This window comes from Mesoplodon densirostris, chromosome 5 (assembly GCF_025265405.1).
Source record: "Mesoplodon densirostris isolate mMesDen1 chromosome 5, mMesDen1 primary haplotype, whole genome shotgun sequence".
NCBI lineage: Eukaryota > Metazoa > Chordata > Mammalia > Artiodactyla > Ziphiidae > Mesoplodon > Mesoplodon densirostris.
In genome coordinates this window covers 61,119,432-61,145,448 of record NC_082665.1, presented here as the reverse complement: position 1 = coordinate 61,145,448, position 26,017 = coordinate 61,119,432, and the positions used below count along the sequence as shown (strand labels likewise).

Here is a 26,017-nt window from a genome sequence, read left to right as displayed (position 1 = left end):
CAGGGTTACTATAAATATTAAAACGAGGTAATATCTGTACGGTACTAGTGCCCGGCACACAGTAGCAGCCAGAAGTGGTAGTGAATATTGTCTTCAGAAGGAGGTTGAGAACTCAAGATGTTTTTGTTTTTCTTGTTTGTTTTTTGCTTAACTTGATAGCCTTGAGGAAAGAGAACAAACAATTAAAGCCCTGTATATCTTAATAAATAACTTCTTAACAAACTCAATGGGAGCCTGGTATGGAACCAGGAGCCCAAACGAGACAACCTACAGATAGATGTTCCAGGCAGACTGTGGTTCCACACTGAGGGACTGAATATCATCAAATCAGGATGTATGTCATAGCTGATGGGGGCCTGACCAGGCTCTGTCCCCCTGCTTTTTAAAGTAGATTATGCATTCACTCTAAGAGATGCTAGAATAAACTATAAAGACTGTGTAAGAAATTCAAAGGCTCATTAAAATTTGTAAGTAGTATTATATATAATGATTCTTAAAAGAGTAAGACCAGCAATAATCTTCTAGTCCTTGCCTTCTCCACTTTCTCACTTCCATCCACTCTTAACTAACGTTCTTTGCTGAGGTCATCAGTAATCTCCTAATTTCCAAGTCCATTAGACACTCTGCAATTGTAGTTTATTTGACCCATGCACCTATTCCCACTTGCCCTTAAACAATAAAAGCTACAATATTTTAAGTGCAACGTACTAGACATTATGTTAGAGCCATGAATCTCAATGGGGAGAGCAATTTTGCCCCACAAGGGACATTTGACAATGCCGGAGACTTTTTTCACTGTCACAGCTGGGGCGAGGGGAAGTGCTACTGGCATCTAGTGAATAGATGTCAGGGATGTTGCTAAAAATCCTACAATGCAGATGACAGCACCCCCTGCCCCAAGAAAGAATTATCCAGCCCCAGTTGTCAACAGTGCCAAGACTTTACGTATATAATTTTATTTGACTGCACAATAACCCTATAGTTGGGTATGATTATCCTCATTTTGCTGATGAGGAAACCAGGCTATCATTATGAATTACTTAGAGAGTGATTATCAAGTTAATGAATTCTCCAGGCTCTTTACTTCTCCTACCTGAGACCAGTTTACTATCTGATAGCATATCTATCAAAAGGAGAAAGAAAGGAGAAAACCCAGCCCAGTGCTGTGTTATATAAGCAATGCTGGTTAAAAAAAAATTTTTTTTTAATCTAAGGAGGGAGGAAGTTGAAACAATGAAGCTGAAAAGTGGGGAGTAATCTAGCATCTCACTCATGTTCTGCTTTCATCTCCCACACCCACAACTCATCAGGAACTGCCTGGGCAACCAAGGCTTACCCCCACCTGCTGCTCTAAAGAATCTAAGAGCAGAGACAGTGCAATGCAAAAAATAAGTAAATCAGAAACTCATGCAATGGTGAGTCCAACGTCAGGCTCAGAATTGATTTTCAGAGTTGAGGGTTTCCCTTCATATAGTTAGTCATTGACACTTAGCTGTACTATTTTTAAGTAGCTGTCAAACCTCGGCAGAGTAAAATGTCCAGCAAGATGGTCACAAATATCCCAAGGTTTTATGCCTCCCTCCTACCTGACAGGGAAGATGAGGCTAAGACATCATGAGCCAACTACAGACCCTAGGAAAGAGTGATTTCTGGCCATTGATTTCCAACGCGGCCCAGGTGCAGAAGGAAAGGCGTTCTGGGCCTGAGCCTGCCTCGAAGGTGAAAATATCCTTGAACAATCAGAAAGCTTTGTATTTTTCCAGAAGCTCTTGGCAGCAACAGTGCTATCTCCAGGGTAGTGGCTGCCCTTCTCTGAATAATGAGAAAATTATAATTATTATCAAAAATTATTATTATGCTTTAAAATAAATTTAGTGCAAACAGTGTGCCAAGATAAAGAACAATTTTTTTAAACAATTCTCTGAATGCATTCCAAATCACTCGCCCCTTACAATTATTTGTTCATTTTAACACTTTCACATTCCAGGCTGAAACATTCAAAATGGCATACGAAATGACAGCCAGGATTAAGCCAATCTCCTAATCAAAGGAGAGCAGCAGTTAGCAGAATTGAGAGCAAATCCTGGCCACCGAGCCAGCCTCTACCTCAGCCACAGCCTAGAGCAAGAGTTCCCATGGAGGCCCATATACTCCATGTCTAAATATTTTAGTTATAATTAACAAACACCATTGAATGAAATGTTTACTCCTTCTGCCTTGATAAAGGCACCTTCTTAACAATCTGGAAGGCCAGATTTGAATTTAGGGTTCCTGGGCCTTAAGAGTTCCATACAAAATGTGAGATGGCAGGAGAAGCTGCCCCACCCGACATCTTGTCCCAGGGACTCGGTCTTTTTCTCTCCACACCTCGGGCTACATCCAAGCTATTCATCTGAGCTCCCCCAAACAGCTACCCCTGGAGCCCATGGGTCCCACACATACATGCCACAGTCTTCCTTCAGGGTGACAGATCCAAAATGAGGCTGGTGCTGCCCTAGAAATAGGCTCCAAGCAGTTTGGGCAGAGAATCCTGAGATCTTGGTACCAAGAGTATGGTCTAGAATGGGAGTGTAGGCTCTTGATGGATCTGCTCCTTGGTGCCATGGGAGAGCATGACCTCATCCTCTAGGAAGGATATGACCAGATGGGGTCCAATGTGGAGCCCTCGGAAGCACAGCGCCCAGGGCAGGAGTCACTCTTACCCAAGTCTCAGGGTCATACCATAGGCTATAAGCCTTGTGCTTCCCCCAGCATGTGGCTTTGGTGCACTGCTACCCTTGGCACAAAGTCATTTCCATATTTTTCTTCAGGACACAATGACTTTTGTCCCCCACAGACATGCACAAACCTGACTTTAAGAGCCCAGAGTCTCTTCTGGCCCCAACAGGTTGGTGCCATGGGGGCAACCAATGGGCTCTGTTGCCTTTCCCACGCTATGTCCAAAGTCCCCACGGTTGGAGGATTGGTTTTTCCCAGTGGGCTAGTGATGTGACAGTTGCTATGGCTTTCAGGTGTCAAAGGAGGGCGTTGGAAGGTCTGCATGCCAGTTCTGCCGCTAAGAAGCTGCGACTTAAGATTTGTTAATCATCTCTCTGGGTCTCAATTTCCCTGTTTGAACAGTGAGGGCATTGGACTAGGTCAGAGATTGAAAACTGCTGGTGCATGGGTCATTGGCCCATGGATGTGGGATTTGGGGGTGGAGGGGGACGGGAGACTTCATAAGGCTTAAATATGTTTTAAATTAGTAATGAGTCTTTAAAAATTAGGAGGTTTCAGGAATTCCCTGGTGGTCCAGTGGTTAGGACTGGCGCTTTCACTGCCATGGCCTGGGTTCAATCCCTGGTCGGGAACTAAGATCCCACAAGCCACATGGTGCAGCCAAAAAAAAAAAAAATTAGGAGGTTTCAAATAAAATTCGGTACATGGATTTTCCCTAAATATAAAAATCACTGTACTGCCTCTAAACCCCATTATTCTTGAGATTTTCTCCCACAGCCCAGTCTCCCAAACCCACCATGTCCTGCTCCATAAGACCCAAGAGAAAGAATGGGAGATTGAAGGAAGTGAAGGGAGGCATGGGAAAGGCAACTGAGGGCAAGAGAGACAGGGAGGGAGGAGACCAGGAGAGGGGCTGGGAAGCTAAGAGAAACAGACCAATCAGAGAAAAAGAGCTAAGACTTGCATAGCTTTCTAGGTGTCAGGCATGGCTGTCAATGTCTTCCCTATGTAATAGCTCATTTAATCTTCACAAAATCCCTGTGGGACGAGTTCCATTATTTCCCCCATTTTAGAGAGGAGGAAACTGAAGCTCAGAGAGGTGAAGTTACATGCCCAAGACCCCAGAGTTCGGAAGTGGTAGAGCTGGGATTCTAATCCTGCAACAGCTCCCCATCTCACTCAGAGTCCAAGCACGGTTCTTGCAATGGCCCAGCACGACCTCTCAACCTCACAACCTTCCACTCTGCCCCTGCCTCACCCGGCTCTTTCCACTGGCCTCCCTGCTGTCCCTTCCACCTGCCAGCTGCCCTGTCTTTGTACCTACCATTCCTCCTGCTCGGCTATCAGCACAGTGGGCTTCCTCAGGTCCTCCAGGTCGTGACTCAACTGTCAGCATCTCCATGAGGGCTTCCTGCTTACCCAAGTACTCACACACACGCCATCCTCACCCTGTCCTCACCCCCTTCCCTAATTGTTTGTTCTCCAAAATACATGTCATCATCGAACATACCACATCTTGGATTTATCTTGTTTATTACTGTCCTCTCTGGAATGGAGGCTTCATGAGGGCAGGGATTTTTATCTATTTTTTTCATTGCTGTATATCCAGGGCTTAGAATAGTGCCCAGCATATAGAAAGTGCTCAACAAAATATTTATTGAATCAAAAAATCAAAAAGTGTACCCAGGGCTTCCCTGGTGGCGCAGTGGTTGAGAGTCCGCCTGCCGATTCAGGGGACACGGGTTCGTGCCCCGGTCCGGGAGGATCCCACATGCCGCAGAGCAGCTGGGCCCGTGAGCCATGGCCGCTGAGCCTGTGCGTCCGGAGCCTGTGCTCCGCAACGGGAGAGGCCACAACAGTGAGAGGCTGGCGTACCGCAAAAAAAAAAAAGTACCCAAAGCAGCCAAGCTCCAAAGAGTCTGACTTGACCGACATTGTTTTCTATCTCCTCCCAGTAAACGTGTCGGGGTCCCTCCTCTCCCTCCGGGCTATGGCGCCTCTCAGCCAGCTGGGGGGCCACATCAACACCACGTGTGCGGCAGAGAACTCCACCGGGGCCAGCCGGGCCCGCCCACATGCCTACTACGCCCTCTCCTACTGCGTGCTCATCCTGGCCATCATCTTCGGAAATGGTCTGGTGTGTGTGGCCGTGCTGAAGGAACGGGCCCTGCAGACCACCACCAACTATCTGGTGGTGAGCCTGGCCGTGGCAGACCTGCTAGTGGCCACCTTGGTGATGCCCTGGGTGGTGTACCTGGAGGTGAGTAGGTCGCAAGTGCAAGCTGCCCATGTGACCGTGCTTGTCTTTGTCTTCTGTGAGGTCCTGGCATCTGGGGTCAGAATGCTCCCTGCCATGATCCAGGGTCTAGGGAGGGAAGGAGAGCTCCTGTCATTCTCCCTTTCACAAGGGACTTGAAGTTCCTGAGAGCAGCATTTTTCCAGCATCATTTGCCCATGTCAGAACCAGGGAGCTGGGAATGATTCTCTCCCCAGGCCTCCAGCATCCAGGTGACTGGACTTGAGTGATGGGACTTGTCCTAGAAATGCACTAGGCTTACTCTCTGTGCCAGTCATGTTGCAAAGACACAGGGGGTGGGGTGGGAGCAGTCCAGTGGCCATCCTCATCAGTGTTTCAATGTATATAGGGGTGGCGATGTGCAGGAGGCATGTAGGGGCAGAGGAATTAATTTTTAAAAAAACAATTTTCTTTTTTAACTGAATGAGAGGAAAAGAGAGCAAGAACAGTCTGCAGATAGATCAGACTTCTGATGGTTCAGTTGCCCTCGGACTCAGCATTTTCCTCCTGGGTACCAGCTCTCCACAGACTCTGCTTCCAAAGGAAAAGATCAAATTTATATTTTTGGTGCCTCCCTCACCAGTTAGATAATGCAGCAGACCCTGGAGAATTCTGCCGGAGAGAAACATTTCTTAAATGTGAAAGTATTTTCATCTGAAAGTGCAAAACAGAGTCAGGAGGTGATCAAGACAAAACATCCATTTGCTAACAAGGAAATCAGGGTGCCTACACCTGTTCAAGAAACAGATATTCCTACCAGGAAAACATGCAATTACTAAAGAGGTTTTTTTAAACCCTTAATATCCTATTAATATTTCTCCTCTGCACTGTGTATCATTCTAAAAAGGTATCCAATGAAAGCTCAAAATGATGCCATGATTAAGAGAAATTAAAATTCATCAAATTAATATCTCAGTTAATATTAATAGTGAAGATGACAGTTAATTAAGTATGACATATCACAGGAGAACAAAAACCTCGAACATAGACTGCTTAGGCAAGCAACCATATTAAAGAATGACTGGGAACTAAAATTAGACTTATGATCTCAATGGGGAGACATTAAGGAAAGAAATCAAGGAGATAGAAAAGGAAGGGAAAGAATAAAAACAACTAGGCTGATTGGGATAGATTTAAAGGCTAAGGGAATACTCAGAGAAAAAAATATGCATTAATGTTTCCCAGTTAGGATTATCCTGATGTTAAAAGGTCTTGTAATTATCTTGACTTTTCTGTCAACCCAATTAGGCCGAGACATCCTTGAAGTCAGAAGCTATGTCTTTGTTCTTTTTTTCCCTGTAGTCCAAACATACTACCTGGCACATAATATGTACTAAATAAATATTTGATGTATGAATGATTAAATGAATCTGGTCTGCAATGTATGCATTAGATGGGCCATTTCTACTTATACCATCTGCAGCTACATCTATTGTTACAATGAACTATTTACTTTTATTTTATTTTTTAATGATGATACTGAAAAGTAGTTAGTAGTATATGATATTTCTGTTCAAGAGTGAGGCAGACTTTAGGTGCTACAACCCAGTGTGGATGGATTAGTCAATGATTCAGAACATCACCACACCCTCCTCAAAAGTGTTTCTGTCCATCCCTATACGTTACAAGGATTCTTAAGTCTGCCAGAAGGATGAATGTCAGAAAGAAAGGCAGGAAGAGAACCTTCACTCTGATAAGCATTTTAATTGCCTCTGAAATAAAACCTGGCTTTTGGTGTCTGTGCACTCAGGGCACTCGTTGGCTGTCCATTTGTGATTGCTTCCAGGACTCTGAAGGGATTATATTGGAAAACCTCTGTAGCTACGGGTATAGGAGGTGGACACTGTGACCTTCTCACACTAGATACCCCTGGCATCCCCTTCTAGCCACACCTGCCAGTATGGGTGGTACGCCCACTCTACTGCTGAGCAGAGAGGAGCAACTGAGCAACAGAGGGCCAGCATAAAATCTTGCCAAAGGCCTTAGTGGACTCTCTGCAGGTTGTATCTATGGGTTTTCCCCTGTGAGAAGAGCTCTGGTGGAGCTCTTGTTTGCCCTCATTAAAACCAAGATGGCCTCTGTCCAACAGGTTATTTATAACAGGTAGGTATTCAGTAATCAAGAGTAGGTCACATAAGTTTAAAATCATACAAAAAAGATTTGGGGGAGCAGAGACATCTCTCCACTGGGAAATGGGCTTTGCGATCTCTTTTTGGTCCTACCCACTTGCTTCAAGGCTCTAGTAATTGCAGCCTAGTATCTCTTCATCACTTTCCCCAACAGTCAACTAAGGGTCTGTCTCAATAAAAGACAGAATAGGTAGCTATCATTAACAGAGAAGCAGTTAAGATAATAGAGGCTCTATTCCAAAGGATCAGGTCTCCCTATCCCACCCCAGTCTGTATATTTCCCTTAGTCTTAAATGCCTGCCTGCTTTCTGTGGACCTCAGAAGTAGACTGGGTGCTTTAACAAGAGAAAAGAGCACTTTGAGCTCTTAAAGTGATCGTGAATACATAAGTTCACGTGTCTCAGAGAAGAGCAAAAAGTGTAACTCTCACTAACTTGTTCTAATGATGAGTAGCTGGTCTAGTAATTAGAAGATCATACCACAGAGCTCTCTTGAAAAGAGGAAACGATGCAGTGTTGACCACAGAGACTGCTGGAGGTTTGAGGGCCCCCAGGAGGACAGAACAAACATGAGAAGAACACCATGAGGGGGCCAAATTAGCTGTCAAATTCCCAGCTTCCCGTGCTTTGATTTGAATGTATCCATCTTGTTTGAAGGGAATATTGGCTCACGTTGGCCAGACCCCTTCCTTCAGAGGAAAACTGGCTCATATTGACAGACACCAGTATATATGAGTTATGAATGTTTTGTCTATAAATATTGGAAAATTTGACTCACTGTGGCTTAAACAAATAGGAGTTGCTTTTCTCACATAAACAGAATTCTGGAGGAAGGAGTTCTGTTGGTATTGGTTCAGCTGCTTCAGGTGTCATCAAGGACCAGACTCCCATTCTTTCTGTTCATCATCCTTGGCAAACTCACTTCCTCGTTCTAGTCACAAGAGGGCTGCCATAGCCCCAAGCTTCATGGCCATATTCAAAAGTAGGACAGGTGGGGACAGCAGAAGAAGAAAAAGTAAATAAAAGCCTTTTCCCTGGAGTGGCTTGAAGCATCTCCCTAAGGAACTTCATTTGTCTAAATGGCTACACCTGGAAGCTAAGGCCACTTTTAGATGCAAGGGAGGATAGAAAAGGAAAAGTGAAAATGTGGGTTTTATTAAAAAAGAAGATGTAGGGGTGATGTAGGCAATAAAATGTCATATAACTTTGTGCTTCTGCTGGAATTCACTGGGATGAATGTTATTCTGATGCAGGGTTGTGCTATGAGAAAGACTCAGAATTGGGAGTCAGAAGGCGTGGAGTTAAATGAATAAAATGAAAGTGACAACTACACTTTCCCTACCTCACAAGGTTGATTTAGGCTCAACTGTCATCAACGGAAAAAATGCTTCGATAACTAAAAAGTGTGATCTATAAATATCTCAGTTTAGACAATTTTATTGTTAAGTAAAAGAAACCTTAACTCCGAGTGACTTAAACAATGAACAGAATGCATTGGTTCTCATACCAGCAAGTTTAAAAGTCCTGTGGTAGGGTGGACTGCAGGCACAATTTGAACAGGGCTCCAGTTCCATTTCTCTGCAGTTCTCTCAGCTCTGTCTTCTTCCATATACTGACCTTATCCACAGGCAAAGGGTAAGCTAGAGACCTCACATGTGTGCACCACACCATTCACAGCAAAAGAGAAAATCCATGTCCCAGAATTTCTAGTAGAAGTGTCAAGATGTACTTGGATTGGACTGGCTTATGGCACACGATTTTCTCTGAACTAATCACTGAATAGAATAGTCAGTTTAGCCTAGGTTATGTGTACCTTTCATAGAACACATCAACTGCTCAGGAATCTCAGGGATTCCCAGTGGAATCCAAGGACTATTGGAAAGAGGAAAGAAGACAGTCAGCAGGTATGCACCACAGTGGCCTTCGCTGGTACCATTCTCATCATGAAGGTACACAGAAGACTGGGCCTGGACAATATATTAAAAGGGACTAGCAGGAGCCAGTCACTGACCTTCTTCAGTTTCCTCAGTCCTCAGGCCTAGCAGAGAAGTTGAGGATAAGAGCCATGCAGGTGACCTCAGAGTAAATTATATTCCAGAGGGCCCTGGCCTGGCCATCTCTGTAATTCAGTTTGCAGCATTTTCATGAAAACTCTTTTCTGTTCTGTACCAAAGAGTTCTATCTCAGATTCCCTCTCAAGTTTTTAATTTCCTGCTCTAGAAGCTGCAGTCTGTTTGGAGCTCCCTCTCTAAGCACCAACATTCCATTTTGTTCCACTCGGTTAAGCACCTTTTGTGATGTTTCATACGCTTGTATCAGGGCAGAAAGGCAGCGTAGGCAACCAGGGTAACATTTAGAATACTAAACTCAGAGTACTTGGGTCCCAGTGTGGACTGGAGAAAAGATTTGAGGGTTAGGGAATATAAACAAGCAAAAAAGTGCCAAGTGGGTTCAGGCAGGGAAACTCGCCCTAGAGAGCCTGATTGAAGGTCAGAGAGTGATGGCGGGAAGAAGCAGTGCTGTTTGGGGAGACAGGTGCCTTTGGACTCGTAATGATATTGATTATTAAAAATAAAGACTTTTGGGCTTGTCTGGTGGCTCAGTGGTTGAGAGTCCACCTGCCGATGCAGGGGACACGGGTTCGTGACCCAGTCTGGGAAGATGTCACACGCTGCGGAGCGGCTGGGCCCGTGAGCCATGGCCGCTGAGCCTGCACGTCCGGAGCCTGTGCTCCGCAGCGGGAGAGGCCACAACAGTGAGAGGCCCGCGTACTGCAAAAATAAATAAATAAATAAATAAAGACTTTTTAAAGAAGAATTTTACCATTGTTCAAAAGACCCCAGATGATAGCAATTTAAAAGCTCCCTGCTGGAAAACAAAAGCAGGAGGTTCTCACAGTCTCTTCACCAAAGTCTGGATTTTGATGGAAGTCATAGACTATGAAAGCTGGAAGGGCTTGGAGAGTATTTCTGCTGTCATTTCTAAAGTATGATCCAACCTCAAGAAATTTCTGGCCACATCCCAGTGACCGGGATTCTCTGTGGGCATGGGCCTCAGGGTCTGCACTTTAAAAGAGCTCCTCCATGACTCTCATGAACCTAAACTTTGAGCTAAACCTTTATGACGGGGAGCTGCTTGTTCAAAATACAGACTGATGGGTGTACCCCAGATCTACCAAACTGGAATTTCTAGGGGTGGTCCTGAAAGTCTATAGCAATTGTAACAAGCCCTTAGTCCCAGGCCCATTCCCACCCCAGCTGATTTGTGCAGCCAGCTGGCCATCTGCTACAAACTGACAGGTAGGAACCACTAATCTGTAAAAACCCCATTTCACAGATGAGGAAATTGGGATTCAGAGAAGTGAAAAATCCTTATTTAGTACCCTATTTTGTCCCACAGCAATCCCATCCTGCAAAAAAAAAAAAAGAAAAGAAAAGGAGGAAGGAAGGAAGGAAGGAAGGAAGGAGGGAGGGAGGGAGAATAAAAAGGATTTCAATTGTGGCAAACAAAAATGGAATGAAGAGGCTAATTAGAGAAGTAATTCCATCTTTGCTCCTTGGATATCTCCCCCAAACAACTAAAAATCCATCCCTTAGAACAGGAGTTCTTAACCTGGGGAGTCCATCAACTTGGATATAAATAAAATTACTTCTTTATTTTCACTAAACCGAAATTAAGCACTTCCTTCAATTATGAATGTCAGCATCAACCCACAGCAGAAGAAATCCTTATCATCCCCGATGGAAATCACAGGTATTTATATTTTCAAATCGCATTACAGTTTTTGCAGACCCCAAAATATCATTTACACTCATCAGTGCTTTGAAACTACTAGGTCTTGTCATTTAGTGCATTCTTAAAGAATCACATTTTTTTTTAAACTTTGGTAACTATATTTTGATATAATCACTATCCTTTGTGATCCACTGTATTTTATTTCATGCATTTAAAAACATTCTTCTGAGAAGGAACTATGAGGCCAAAGGCATCCAAGGGATAAAGAATGCTTAAGGAGCTCTAGAGACAACCATTTCTTTCTTTTTTTTCTTTGCGGTACGCGGGCCTCTCACTGTTATGGCCTCTCCCGTTGCGGAGCACAGGCTCCGGACGCGCAGGCTCAGCGGCAATGGCTCACGGGCCCAGCCGCTCCGCAGCATGTGGGATCCTCCCGGAATGGGGCACGAACCCGTGTCCCCTGCAGGCAGACTCTCAACCACTGCGCCACCAGGGAAGCCCTCTTTCTTTATATATATATATATATTTTTTTTTTTTTTTAATTTTACTAAGGTACAGTTGAGTTACAATGTTGTGTTCATTTCTGCTGTACAGCAAAGTGACTCAGTTTTATATATATATATATATACATATATATATTCTTTAGGGACAAAGTCATGCCCCCACACCCGCTAGAGCCACCATTTCCCAACCCTCCGAGGCAGCAAAAATCACTGGAGGTACTTATTATTCTGAGTAAGGCCTAAGAATCATTTTAACAAGAGCCTCAGGTGATTTCGGAAATGCTGCCTTATCAGAAAATTTGGGAAATGCTGCCTTAGGCTGTGTCTGTTGAAAATCAATAGCCAACTTCAGTACCTGAAGACACTCTTGCTTCTCCCACCTTCTGTATTGCCAAAGGGAGTTAGTTATATTCATTAGCAAGTGAGAGTAACACCATCTGGCCGCCGTTTAATTCCAAAGTGAGTTTTATACATTAAAATTTAGGAAGAAGGTAGAATCATGTTTCTAAAAAGCCTTAAATCAATCAGATTTTTTTTTTTGCTTTGCTTTACTTCTGCTTTAATTTCAAAAATCACTTTACCTTTCATGTTCTCCCAACACTCTGTAGTACTCATCTCACTGTCAGCACTTATCATACTGTATCATAGTTATTTTCTTAGCATCCATCTCCTGGGCCCTCAGTTCATCCCTTCTCATTCACACATGACTCCCCCTAACACACAGATATTATATTCTGAGGCCCTGGGAACAAAAACAGGTTTAATTCATTTCAGTACACCCACCCCAGCAAGGTATCAGCCCTATAATGGGCCCTCAGTGAACACCAGCTTTGTGGGTGGGTAGACGGACCAATGCCAACTCTTCTCCCTCCTATGATATGAGAATGGAGTTAAACTGTACACTTCCCGGAAGCAGCGTGTCGGGGTGCTGACCTCTGAGAGGCAAAATAGAGTAATGGTTGATATTAAGGGTTTGAAATTCCAGCTACTTTTTTTTTTTTTTTTTTGCTGTACACGGGCCTCTCACTGTTGTGGCCTCTCACTGTTGTGGCCTCTCCCGCTGCGGACGCGCAGGCTCAGCAGCCATGGCTCACGGGCCCAGCCGCTCTGCGGCATGTGGGATCTTCCCAGACCGGGGCACGAACCCGTGTTCCCTGCATCGGCAGGCGGACTCTCAACCACTGCGCCACCAGGGAAGCCCCCAGCTACTTTTACTAGCTATGTGTCCTTAGGCAAATTATTCAACCCTTCTCAGACTCCATTTCTTTATCTATAAATTGGAAAGAACATTTACCTCATTTGGTTGCTGTAAGAGTTACTTAGCATGTTCTTGGCCCTTTCACTTCTTTATTGATCGTTCACTATTATTTACTTGGCGTGGAGGACTTAAGTATTTCCATTACACATCCCACCAATTAGGGAAAACCAAGTGATGGCACCTTAGCGGGAGTTACTTAAATTAGCTAATCAGGTTGTTTTCTTCTTGACACTTAGCTGAGATCAAGGAGTGAATGGGGATTTTGCTGGCAGAGTTGGAGACGGGATGAGAGGAGAGCCAGAATGGGGTAGCACAGTGGGGGCCTGGAAGCCAGAGGGCAGCTTGAGGGCTTTGGTCCTTAGGGGCTCAAGAAACCAGGGACCAAAGAAATCTGCCAGGTACATACTTTCACTAGGCCCCAAAGTCAGTAGCCCCCACTGTCTTGCGCTGTTTTTCTACAACCCTGGGATACAAGCAATCAGAAGGAGGTGTCTCATTCCCTAGAAGGGGGTTGATGTGGTCTGTCACACAAAAATCCTTGATGGCACATGGTTTTCTCCTTCTCCCTTGTGGCCACCCACTTCCATCCCTTTCCAACAGCTGCCCCCTCCTCGCCTGACACCCCCATACAGCAGGTGTGTAACAACCTACATGCCAGTGCCCCATCTGCCTTTATAGCCATGCCTCTCTGGGCAAGGTACTGAACCTCCCCAAGCCTTAGTTTCTTTCTCTGCAATGAAGATAACAATAGTCCTCTCTCACAGGACCATAATCAGCAATAGAGGCCATGTATGTAAAGTTCAGACATCGGTAATTATTAGTATTAACACAGATTATGTCAGAGACCATTCATTCTGTCAGAATATATTTGCAGGCTGGGCATTGCTCTAGGAGCCTGGATGCAGCAGCAAACAAGTAAAAGTCCCTGCTCCTATCAGGTTGATTAAGTTACAGTCATTTAATCTCCTATCAAATAAGTGTATAATTTGTCTTCAAAAAGCTTTAAAAGCATATACAGTTTTTAAAAATTCAGGTATCAAGTTATCAGAATCAATGTTTCAAAGTTATAGAACTTTCTGGAATGGCTTATATGGGTTGGTGACACACATAGATTGAGTTCTCAATAAATGTTAGCTTGTTTTAATGATATTAGGATCTCATGATGATCTCTAGTTACTTTATTTAAGAATGCCTTGCTTCTCCAGTTCTCTTCAAAAACAGGGCCTGAAGATCTTTTTTAAAAACCTCTTAAAACACATAACAGGGCTTCCCTGGTGGTGCAATGGTTAAGAATCTGCCTGCCAATGCAGGGGACACAGGTTTGAGCCCTGGGCTGGTAAGATCCCACATGCCGCAGAGCAACTAAGCCCGTGCACCACAACTACTGAGCCTGCGCTCTAGAGCCCGTGAGCCACGACTACTGAAGCCCGCATGCCTAGAGCCTGTGCTCCACAGCAAGAGAAGCCACTGCAATGAGAAGCCCACACACCCACAATGAAGAGTAGCCTCTGCTCACCGCAACTAGAGAAAGCCCACATGCAGCAATGAAGACCCAACAGGGTCAATAGATAAATGAAATAAATTGTTTTTAAAAATTTAAAGCACATAACATACCCTCCTCCAATGAACTAAGTATTAGGAGTTTCACAAGCACTTGTTTTATGAATGAATGAATGAACGAATGGACAAATGAGCAAACAAATGAACGAACATACAGGACATCCAGCAAGCCTGCAGTTTTCTATTGTTCTAATGATCCTCTCTCACCTACACTGTCCCCCAACATATGTACACAAACAGGCACTCACAATTTTGAAAAAAAAAAAGTGATTTTCCCCAATTTAAGACATAAATTGCATAGTAAACATACGTTAAAAGAGATTTAGTATACAAATTTCACCTTTTGCAAGAAGCTTTTACAGCATACAACTGTCCTATGGATTGAGCAAAACCATCTTCTATTCTCCCGGTTCCTCTCATTGTGTTATACTATACATTGTGTTAGACTATACAAGTAACTTTAAAAAAGTTTTCATTCTCAGAATTCCTTTAAAATTCATATTAAGCTTTTATTTACATACAGCCAAATGGTTGGACTAAAAGAGAGAAAGTAAATCTACAACTAAATGAACAAAAATGATGACTTCATCACTAGTTTGAACTCTTCATTGTTGCTTTCAAACAAAATATTTTCGGTCAGAGTTTCTCATAGTAGAGCTTGGAAATGACCAAATATAGGGAAAAGATCAAATGCTGAAAAGGAAATAAATCTAAGGGGAAAGAAATTAGTAGGGAAGGGGAGAGAGAGAGAGCCTTTCAGGAACTTGCATTAGTGCCGTAAAACAATGATGTATAGTCAAGTGGCCTGGTGATATAACCAGCGTCTTGGATGAGAAAAATTAGACAGAGGGCCAACAGCATCTTTATGCACTATTTTTTGTAGCTTTTTTCCTTGAGAACCTACTTCAGAGGCTACTGTACCTGTGTTTCACTCCCTTTTCTCTTGAATAGCCATTGGGCCTGCCCAGCAGAGGTAACATGAACACCCAGCTACAGCCTGAGGTACAAAGCTTCACAGGTTTCCCCTTGAGAACCATGGTGCCCAAGAATGGCAGCCCCAAGAGCAGGAAGCTGGCAAATGCACAAAAGCCTCGGGGCCCCAAGAGTGGCATTTGTGGATGAAAGTGATAATCTCCCTAGCATATCGCTCTGGCTCAATTAGGTAATGTCAAAAAAAATTTTAATAAAATAGAAATGTGCTAGAATATAACTTAAATTACCTAAATTCCTGACTTACTTATAAGTGTTACTCAGAGGAGTTATGGAGCTTGGAACACACGTGTAAATGCGTGAGGTCAGAACCATCCTCAGTGATTCCGTGAATAGTAAAGAGGATCTGGGCGCCTTTCCAATGCCCTGGACACACCTTCCCCCGACCTCTTGGTGAGTGGGACCATGGTGACGAAGGCAGGCACACCGGCACAGATTTATTTTACATAGGCTTTTATAGATGTTGTTAAAGCTTCAAAACCGGAAGCCAGATAGATTGTCATTTTGGAGGTAAGTTTTATGAAAAATGTGTTCTCAGTTTATTTCCTGGTATATGGTGAGCTCTCCACTGGGCGGAGGGCTTCAGAAAGGCAGTTTTGGCATGGTGCACACATCTGGCAGTCACCCAAGTTCTTTTACTCCCAGCTGTGCATCTATGGGCGTATCACTTAACTACGATGAGCTTTAGTTGCCTCCTGAGTTTGAACCAGATCAGCAATTCACAGACCTTGGTGTGATGGGAGACAGGGGGGCGTTATTTATTTAAAAACGAAGATTCATGGACCCCAGATCCAGAGACTGTGACTCAGGAGGTCTAAGGAAGGGTTCTAAGGAAGGGTTCAGAAATCTACATCTTTAATGAGCACCCCACTGTGGACCACACTTTGAGAAATGCTGGACTAATTGATTTGGAAGAGCCCTTCCAGCACTGACATTCTATGGATTTGTCCTTTCAGGGCAGCCTAGGGAAGGCGGTAGAGTCTAGTGGGTTGCTGTCTCTTCGCTGTGGGGAAACACTAACATCCTTGTCTCTGATACCCAGGTGACAGGTGGAGTCTGGAATTTCAGCCGAGTTTGCTGTGATGTTTTCGTCACTCTGGATGTCATGATGTGTACAGCCAGCATCCTGAACCTCTGTGCCATCAGCATCGACAGGTAAGGCTGGGCTTCCCTTCCAGACTTAGGAGAGAGGTGGCCTAGGTCAGGTGGTGAGGGAAACCACCTAGGGAAGCTGCTCTTGCTATATTCAAGGCACAGGCTTTGCATCTGAGGGCACTGGGGTCACTGCCATGTACAACTTAACTCTGAGACATTTTCTTTTCTCTCTTTTTCTTTTAAGCGATGGTTTGTAGGTGAGAGGAAACTCCTGTGACAGGAGAGAAATAACTATCCTATAAGCTTTCCTTTCCCCCAGAGGATTCTGGTTTTGCTTTTCCACCACCCTTGGGGCTTTTGTGATTCCTAATTTTTTGTGGGGAGAAAAGGTGAGGGGGACAAAGAGGTGAGATGAGCTGACACAGTTAGGAGACACTGTTCCTGTTGTTATTGTGTTTTGGTAAAGGGAGGGAGATAGAGAGAGCAGGGGCAAAAGACAGAGAGGGGAGAGAAAAGCTTGCGAGCTTGGGAGTACCTGTGAGGAGGGAGAGAGGAGTGGAGAATGGTAATTTTAGAAAATGTGGCTGTGCCCCATTTATTTATTTCCTTCATAGAGTTTAAGAAGAACAATGTTTTTTAGAATTGCCTTTTGGTGGCTGGAGTGGATTTCTGTGATTTTGACTAGAGCCTTTGTGTGTTCCACCAGAGTAACATCATTCTCTATCCCTAAGAGTGTACCGCCTTGGCTCTGGGGACCTCTGTTCCTCTCTTCCCCTCTCTTTCAGTTTCCTCTCCTCTTTCCCTTTCCCCTCCCTGAGTCTTAGATCTGCCATGGCTCCCAAGGACATCTGCAGGCCCACTGAGCACCCTGTGGAAAGGAAGTCGTTTTCGAGCTTATGGCCCCTGTTGCCAGTCAAGAGCCTCCAATCTTCCCTTCTCCGAGTCCCCGTCTACCTCTTCTTTTCCTACAGTCTCTCCCAGGAATATTATCCATCCACTCCATAGCTCCAACAGGTGACCCCAAATAAAATCTGCCATCTATTGGGAATTTAGCACATCGCGCTAAGGCACGACAAAGCCTTAACTCACTTCCTCTTCACAACAACTCTCAGGTACTCTTACTATCTTCATTCCCAGCTTCTCAGACTAATTAAGGAATTTGCACAGTCACACAGCTGAGAAGAAGCAGTGCCAGGATTTGAATTCATGTCTATCTGACTCCAAGTTAACAATCTTAGACTTTGTGCTAAGGCTCCTCAAATCTCCAGCCTCACCCCTAATTTCTCCCCTGATATCCAGACCACATTACTTCCTGGATATACCACTGGCTCCTACAAGGCAAAATGTTAAAAACCAAACCATCAAAGCATCACAGCACCAAACCATCTTGACTTGATGATCTCTTACTGACAACATCTTTCTTCTGAAAACTTGGATTTTGTTCAAATCCTTTCTCTTCCTCATCTCCCACATCTAAGCAATCAATGCTTACAGACTCTCTTTCTGAAATGCTTTCTAAATGTGACCCATCTTTCCCTTCTTACCTCACCTGCTTATTGGGGGCTCCTATGACCTCCCACCTAGACTTCTGCCACAGCCTCCTAATTGGCCCTTCAACCACTCTCAGAATTATTCCCCCAGAAGTAAAGCCCGAATGTCTATTGCCCTACTCAAAACCCTTCAGTGCCTCTCTGGCCTGTGGAATAAAAACTGAAGTTACCTTCACAGCCTAAGATTCAAAGTTTTCCACAATATGGCCTCACGTTACTTTTTCAATCTCATCTCTTTCTGGGTTGCCCTCTAGCCCTCTCATGCTCCAAGGCCGATCACACTGGCCCCCTTTTCCGTGAAGCCCTTCCAAATGTCTACAGCTTAATTCAGTCACCCCTGTACTCTCACAGTGCTTCCTCTGTAACCATGTTGTGGCATCTCCAGGCTCCCTTTGCAGGAGTCCTAATACACGTCCTCCTCACATGCCCAAGTGTGACATTCACGTGACCCACTGTTGTGCCCTCTGTATCAACAACCCTAAACTTCCTTGCATGTGTGTAACCAAAGAATGGGCATGAAAACCCTATCCTCTAGTGATACTGCAAACCCAACCAGTCAACTCGGTGGGCTTTGACTTTTATCATTTGCTTGGCTATCACTTGACTTTTATTACTTGATTGGCTAGCCTGAGAAGGAAAATTAAAGAACGTGTCCATAATGCTGAAACTAATACCATTAAAGAATGTGTTAAAAATAAAGGGATACACTTGTATAACTGTAAATATACCCCAAAAATCCACATTGATATTTATACTTAGATGAATTGTGTGGTATGCAAATTATATCTTGATAAAGCTGTTAAAAAGTGAAGGGATAGTTAGTGACTTTATAATATTTTTAGCTCTCTGAGAACAGAATTCCTCCAATAACATCTAAGTCATTTGTGTGATTTCCTGACATTTAGTACATGTTTTAGTACATGTTTTCAGAAATATATCATTTACAGAAGTAACAGACTGCATCTGGTTTGCTATATCATCACCTCCACCACCCCAAACTATTATATCATCCTAGTTCCTCATTACCTGTGAATCTCCCTGCTGTGCCTATTACAGAGCTTTGAACAAGGAATATTAAACCAGGGAATTTCCCTGGCGGTCCAGTGGTTAGGGCTCCACGCTTTCACTGCCGAGGGCACAGGTTCAGTCCCTGGTAAGGGAACTAAGATTCCGCAAGCCACCTGGCGCAGCCAAAAGAAAAAGGGAATATTAACTGAATCCTGAATCCGGTGGTCCCTGCCTGAGGGTAGCCAATGCTTATACCACAAATATGCACCTTCAGAAAGGTCAAGAGAGAGGAGGATCAGATCAGCCTTGGAGGAGGGAGGGAAGAACTGTATAAAGAGACCTTCTAGAAGAGGGTCTGGGACAGCCCCCTCCCAGCCTTCCAGTTCCGACCCTACCCTCTACCATCTTGGAAAGTGTGCCTATACACTCCACCCACACACATTCTCACACATGTGGCTGGCAGGTGAGGCTGTGCAGGCTGTGCACTGGAGTGTGGGAACTGAATTCAGACAAGGGCTTCATTGCCAAGCCTTGAGTAAACCAAGATAGGGTGCCCTTTACCAGCCAGGAGAGGGTATCTTTTTGTAACTTGCACAAAAGCACCATTTTGCTGGCAGCGGTCATGCTTAACACACGCTTCTACTTGCACCACCGAGTAGATACAACCAACAAGAACAAACCTTGAACTGGCTTCTGTCCCATACGGGGAGAACTCCCAGAATGCATAGCATTCACCTACCTGCAACCTGAGGAACAAGTCCTGCCTTAGACCGCAAAGGACAAGGATGCACCCCTCTTGGCCTGTAGGTCTATAGGAACCAATCCTCACCAAACTTCAAAATGGAGCCTCCTTTCTCTTCTAGGACTGAAAATAGGCCTTGGAAAAGCCGTCTCCATTATCCTTCACAGCAGTTTGCAGTACACAGCATTAAATTCTGTTCATGGGATGCCAAATGGTTGGTCAATTCATTAAAAATGCAGTCATTCATGCAGACCTTTGGTCTTCACACAATGCTAGTCACCCGTCTGACAAACTTGACCAAATGGATTCAGCATTTTTTGGTCATGAAGCCCTGATCAGTAATAACAGGGTGGTAAGAGATAGGAAAGAAAAGGAAATGATAAAAGGGTTTTTGAAAGCAAGTAATGCCATTGTCATTAGATTCGTAGGCATAGCTCTGGATGTTGGGATTAATGCCGCCTTTTCTTTTATAAAAAGCAGAGTGGGTGAGCACAACCCCCTAACCCGCCCTTGGCTCCTTGCCTCCCAGTAGGCCAGCCCCCTCCCGCCACATCCTGGGTCAGAACTAACTCAGGGAGAGGGCTGAGAAAGTGTCAAAGGAGCAGGACAAGATCCGAGCAAGCGGTGAGAATTCGAGTCCTCCGCAAGGAGCCCAGGGATAATGCAACCAAATTCATTCACCAGGGAGTTCTTTAAGTGGCTCTCAAACGGCACCCATCACATAGGCAAGCCTCCGCGTCTCTGCAGCGAGCACAATAGGTACCAGATGAGTCACAGGCACCTTGGATTTTTAGTTTGCATCTAAATAAGCACTTTATATTTGCAAAGGGCTTTCCAGTCATTTGCAAAAAGCTTTCTCCTTCAACCATTCCGTGAGGGGAGTCCACAGAACTAAAGATTTATTGAGCCCCCTGTCTGACCAAATAAAAGGTGGTGAAAAGCAGCCCTCACAGAGCTCGGGGGCTCATTAAACCCAGGCGGGGAGTTAGACTCAGGTCCTCCCACCCAGCCCAGCCTCCTTCCTCCCCCACTGCCGCTTCCCTGGGACGCACCTTCACACACACACACACACACACACCTCCCACTTGGGGACAGGGCCCCAAGCAGAGGTCGAATTCTGTGAGGATCCTGAAAACTTCAGCAGAGTGAGTGACAAGCCTACGAACCCCCGTCACAGAATTGGGAGTCGTAAGGGGCGTTAGAGTTTAACTCATTTATGCAGAAATGAGTTAAACTAAATGCCCCCACGGGGACCCGTAGCCTCTTAGGTCTGAAACTAGAACCTGGGTCTCCCAACTCCCACACCACCGGTCTGGCCCCTTCATTGGTGGAGGCGGGGATGGGACACCGAGGGAGGGGCCTCTGGCCATGCCAGCACCCAGTTCTCTAGGTGCTATTTCCTTGGACTAAACCAGTCACATCTGCTTTGTCTTCAATGCCCTGGCTACCTCTGGGCTAATCCTAACTTGAGTGAATCTAAAGGCAACAGCGGTAGAAATAGCTACCATTTCTTTAGCATGTACTACGTGCCGGGCACCAAGAGCTTGTCATTATCGCTAACGCTCACGACATCCCAGCAAGGTAGGTGTATTACCCGCACTCTACAGGTAAGGATTCTTAAGACTAGACTGTGTGGGTAACCTTGCCCAGATCACACAGCTGGTAGGTGCAGGAGAGGGGATTCAGCCAGCCTCTTTCTACTCCAGCTCACTGCCTTTCTCAGAGGCGTAGCCTACTCTGGGCCCCTAGCTCTGGGTCACACTGCCTAGCTGGAAATCCTGGCTTTTTCACTTAACAGCAAGGTGAACTTGAGCAAGTCAGTTAACCTCTCTGGGCCTCAGTTCCCTTACCTGTTTAGGGGAGATCAGAGCAAAAGTGTTGTTATGCAGAGTAAATGAGTTAATGTTTGTAAAGACTTCGAACAGTTGCCTGGCCCCTAGAAAGTGCTGTATACTTGTTTGTTTGAGGAATAAATAAATTTAATGTTCCCTGATAATCAGGAATAAGGGGCAGACACCCCTAGATTCACTGATATGAACAATCACAGATCCCTTGGGCTAGCACAATAATAATGACAATAATAATAATACTATTTTTTGAATGCTTAAGATGGACGGGGCATTGTGCTAAAAAACTTCCCAGAGATCATCTCATTCAATACGCGTAACAGCTCTATCAGGCGGACTCGTTATCCCCCTTGTGCGATGAGGAAACTGGGTCTCAAAGAAGCCACATCTGTGGGCTTCCCTGGTGGCGCAGTGGTTGAGAGTCCGCCTGCCAATGCAGGGAACGCAGGTTCGTGCCCCGGTCCGGGAGGATCCCACATGCCATGGCCCAGTGAGCCATGGCCGCTGGGCCTCCGCGTCCGGAGCCTGTGCTCCGCAACGGGAGAGGCCGCAACAGTGAGAGGCCCGCATACCGCAAAAAAAAAAAAAAAAAAAAAAAGAAGTCACATCTGTGGTCCAGGTCACAAGGTTCAGCGGCAGGCCAAGCGGGATTCAGACGCTAATCACTCTGTTTCCAACGTCCATTGACTTACCCACTGAGCACACTGCCAGCGTTGCCGGAAAAGACCCCAAAAAGCTAGGAGCTCAAAGGGAGGCGGCTGGCCAGGCAGTGATTGGGCAGCACGCGCAGCGCGCGCTCGCTCTCTGACCGAAGACCCGGAAGAGCCGGGTGAGCGCATCGGGTCCACGCCCAGCCCTGCCCTGGCCTGCGGTCGGTCATCTGTGATCGATTCGGGAGGAGATCAGAGGCTGAGCAGTCTGCTTGAGTTGGAATTCAGGGTCCCTGCAGGGCTGCAGGAACCAGGGGGGCTGAGCTTTCCCTCCCCGCCTCCCCACTGGGGGCCTGGAGAGCCCCCAGGTGAGCCGTGAACTTCTCACCCCGCCGCGCTGGCTGGGTTCTTGCTGCATTCTGGTGCCCTCCGATGGTCAATGACGGAACAGCCTCTGTGTTTCAGCCCCGTTGGCAAGCTTCCTGGCGTTTTTCACCCTAGAAACAAATTTGGCGGGGCGCGGGCGGGGGGGGGGGGTCTCATTTATTCTAAAAGTTTAATCATGTTTTAAAACTAAGAAGAAAAAATATATAAATGTAACAGTGGTAAACGTTGTCTCATCTCTCACTTCTTACCCAAGTTAACAAGAGTTTTGACACAGAAATTTTCCCTAATGCAGACTTTCTCCAACTTGTCTAATCTTATAAGATGCACTTGCTTGTTAAAAATACAAACTTCTGGAGTGTAACAAGTATTCAAGGGTGTGGCCTTGGAATATGTGTTTTAACAGGACCCCCAGGAAATTAATACAATCGAGCTAATTGATGGGGAAACTCAGTTCTGGGTAGCGGCGATGCTCTCAAACTACAAACCACCTTTCAGTGCCACGTTTCCTGAGGAAGCCCTTGTCCCCCGTAAGGCCTCAGAGACTTGCAGTGCCCTTGGCAGGGAGCAGGGCACCCAGGAGAGACCTGGCCTCGGAGACTGCTACCACCAGCTGTGGGAACTTGATTTCGTCATGTAACCTCTGTATGGCCTTGATTCCTCCTTTATAAAATGGAGCCAGTACTCCCTACACTTACTGACTCATTGAATTAATGGGAGTCTCCAAGAAGTTGCTGAATATTAAAGCGGATCTAGGAAAGTGTGCAGCATTCAGTGGTGGACTTGGAGTCAGCTTGTAATGGCTAGTGGGAACTGATTGGCAAAATTTTAGTTTTTTGAGCCGGTTATTAAACCAATGGTGTAACTTGAAGTGGACAATGGTGGGAGTATTTGTCCCACAGAAATTGACAAATGGTATAAGTTAGGGCTTTTTTTCGCCTGCAGAGCCAGTTGTTAGGCATTTAGCAGCACACTACCAAATGATGGAATGGTCGGATTCTTTTACATCCAAGGTCATTATGTAAATGAAGGCCAACAGGTCTGGACAAGGAAGAAGTGTGCCATACCTTTCCTTCCTGACCCTCATCAGCTGTTCGGCCAGGACAGCTGCAGGGCTTCAAGCTCAGCCTCTCCTCCACGGTGCCTCAGGGATCACTGCTAAGGGCCAGACCCTGGTTGATGTATTTGACATGAAGCCCCAGCTCACTGCCCCAGCAGAGTCGGAAGTCCTGAGAGAGTGAGAGGCCTGGAGGAGTGCCAGGTGCTACTTGCCCTGCTCCTTTGTCGCCAAGTTAGGGATTCAAGGGAGGATCTATAGTGTATGTGCATCAGGAGAAGGGAACTGGGTTGTCATGGGCCTTCCTTGAGGTTGGTGGTGGGATGGTAATTTGACCTTATTAAATAAGGACTCTATTTCTCCCTCTTGACAAAGAAGCCACCTCTGTCACATGTTAGGGTGCCAAGGCCAAGTTCTGCAGAGTCTGCCTCCATCTCAGCCCTCAGAGCTGACTCTCAGGCTGCTCTTTGGGGATACAAATGTTAACACATGACCTCTAAGGCCAGATGCATATGAGGCAGATGAGTCAGGTGGCTGGCACATATAGGAGGAGCATCGGGGAGCACTACCCCACCCCTTCCAGCCCAGGGTCTGTCCTTCCCTTCCTCAGCCCCAAGCTTTGAGGTGCACAAGAGGAGCTAAGGGGGTTCCTGCTCTGCATCTGGCCTCCAGGTTCCCTGGACGCTGATGAGACAATGAAAAATTGAGCATATGTACTATTTACAATTGCCAAGACATGGAAGCAACCTAAATGTCCATCAACAGATGAATGAATGAAGAATATGTGGTATATATACACAATGAAATAATGCTCAGTCATAAAAAAAGAATGAAATAATGCCATTTGCAGCAACATGGATGGACCTAGAGATTATCATACTAAGTGAAGTTAGAGAGAGACAAATATCATATATCACTTATATGTGGAATCTAAAAAAAATGATACAGATGAACTTACTTACAAAACAGAAACAGACTCACAGACATAGAAAAATCCTTATGCTTACCAAAGGGGAAAGGTGGACAGGACAGATAAATTAGGAATTTGGGAGGAACATATACACACTACTATATATAAAATAGATAAACAGCAAGGACCTACTGTATAGCACAGGAACTATACTCAATATTATGTAATAACCTATATGGGAAAAGAATCTGAAAAAGAATGTATATATAACTGATTCACTTTGCTGTATACCTGAAACTAACGCATTGTAAATCAACTATACTTCAATAATAAATAAATTAATTAATTAATTAATTAAAAATTGAGGGCTTCCCTGGTGGTGCAGTGGTTGAGAGTCTGCCTGCCGATGCAGGGGTCACAGGTTCGTGCCCCGGACTGGGAAGATCCCACATGCCGCGGAGCGGCTGGGCCCATGAGCCATGGCCACTAAGCCTGTGCATCTGGAGCCTGTGCTCCACAGCGGGAGAGGCCACAACAGTGAGAGGCCCACGTACCGCAAAAACACAAAACAAACAAACAAAAAAAATTGAGCATATGTAGACCCAGCTATATATATTAGATCCCTTGAGCTGGGCTAGGATTAAAATTGTCCTCTTATGAGGACGGAGGCCTTCAGAGTCCATGAGGCAATCAGTCAACAGCTTCTTACTACTTGCTTTGTACAAGGACCTATATGGAATACCAAGTCTATAAGATGATTTGAGCCATTAAGTAACTTAAATCCTATAGGGTCTATCTCTCTCCAGCCACGAGGCAAGTTCAATAATGCATGCAGAAGGGCAACGTGATTGATTGGCATAGGAGTGCTATGCATTCAGAGTTAGAGGTCTCTGTAAGATAGAAGGACTGGGAAGGTTACTGGAGAGCTGATCTGGGATTAAAGGAGAGAAAAAATGAGCTACCCAGGGAAGAAAAAGGGATAATGGATTGAACAAAGACTGTTGAAGATAACCCGTCACTAGGCCAATATGGCTGCAGTTATATGTAAGTGTCAGGGTCCAACGGGAGGTCAGGTTGGCTGGGCTAGTTGGGGTCATGTTGAGGAAGGCTAAGGATTGACGTTGTATTTGTTTTCTGTTGCTGTGTAACAAATTATCACAAAGGTAGTGACTTTATATCAGTTTTTAATCTCACAGGTCAAAAAGTCTGTGCACCATGTAGGTAGGTTCTCTGCTAAGGGTCTCACAAAGCTGAAAATGAGGTGTAGGCTGACTTGTGTTTTCGTCTTCAAAATTTATTCAGCTAGTCAGTAGAATTCAGTTCCTTGCAGTTATAAGATTGAGGTTCCCACTTTCTTGGTGGTTGTCAACCAGGGGCTGTTCTCAGCTCACATAGGCCTTTTGCTGTTCCTTGCCAAATGATCTTTTCCCAAACATGGCAGTTTGCCCCTTGCAGGCCAGGAGGATAATTTCTCATGCTTTGAATCTCTCTGAATTAAGGAAGGGCTCAGTCCCTTTCAAGGGCTCACCCAATGAGGTCAGGATCACCCAATATAATCTCCTTTTTGATTTACTCAGTCTGTTGAT

General features: G+C 45.2%; 1 protein-coding gene across 2 annotated transcripts in view; it reads left to right on the top strand.

Moving 5' to 3' along the window:
• The first annotated feature begins 4,708 nt into the window (after window positions 1-4,708).
• Window positions 4,709-26,017, top strand: part of DRD3 (dopamine receptor D3) — a 36,763-nt gene continuing 15,454 nt past the window's right edge. For both annotated transcript variants that reach the window (XM_060099875.1, XM_060099874.1), the window contains exons 1-2: window positions 4,709-4,978; window positions 16,231-16,343. In XM_060099875.1, coding sequence (XP_059955858.1) covers window positions 4,709-4,978; window positions 16,231-16,343 — 383 coding nt within the window. The remainder of the gene's footprint in view (window positions 4,979-16,230; window positions 16,344-26,017) is intronic.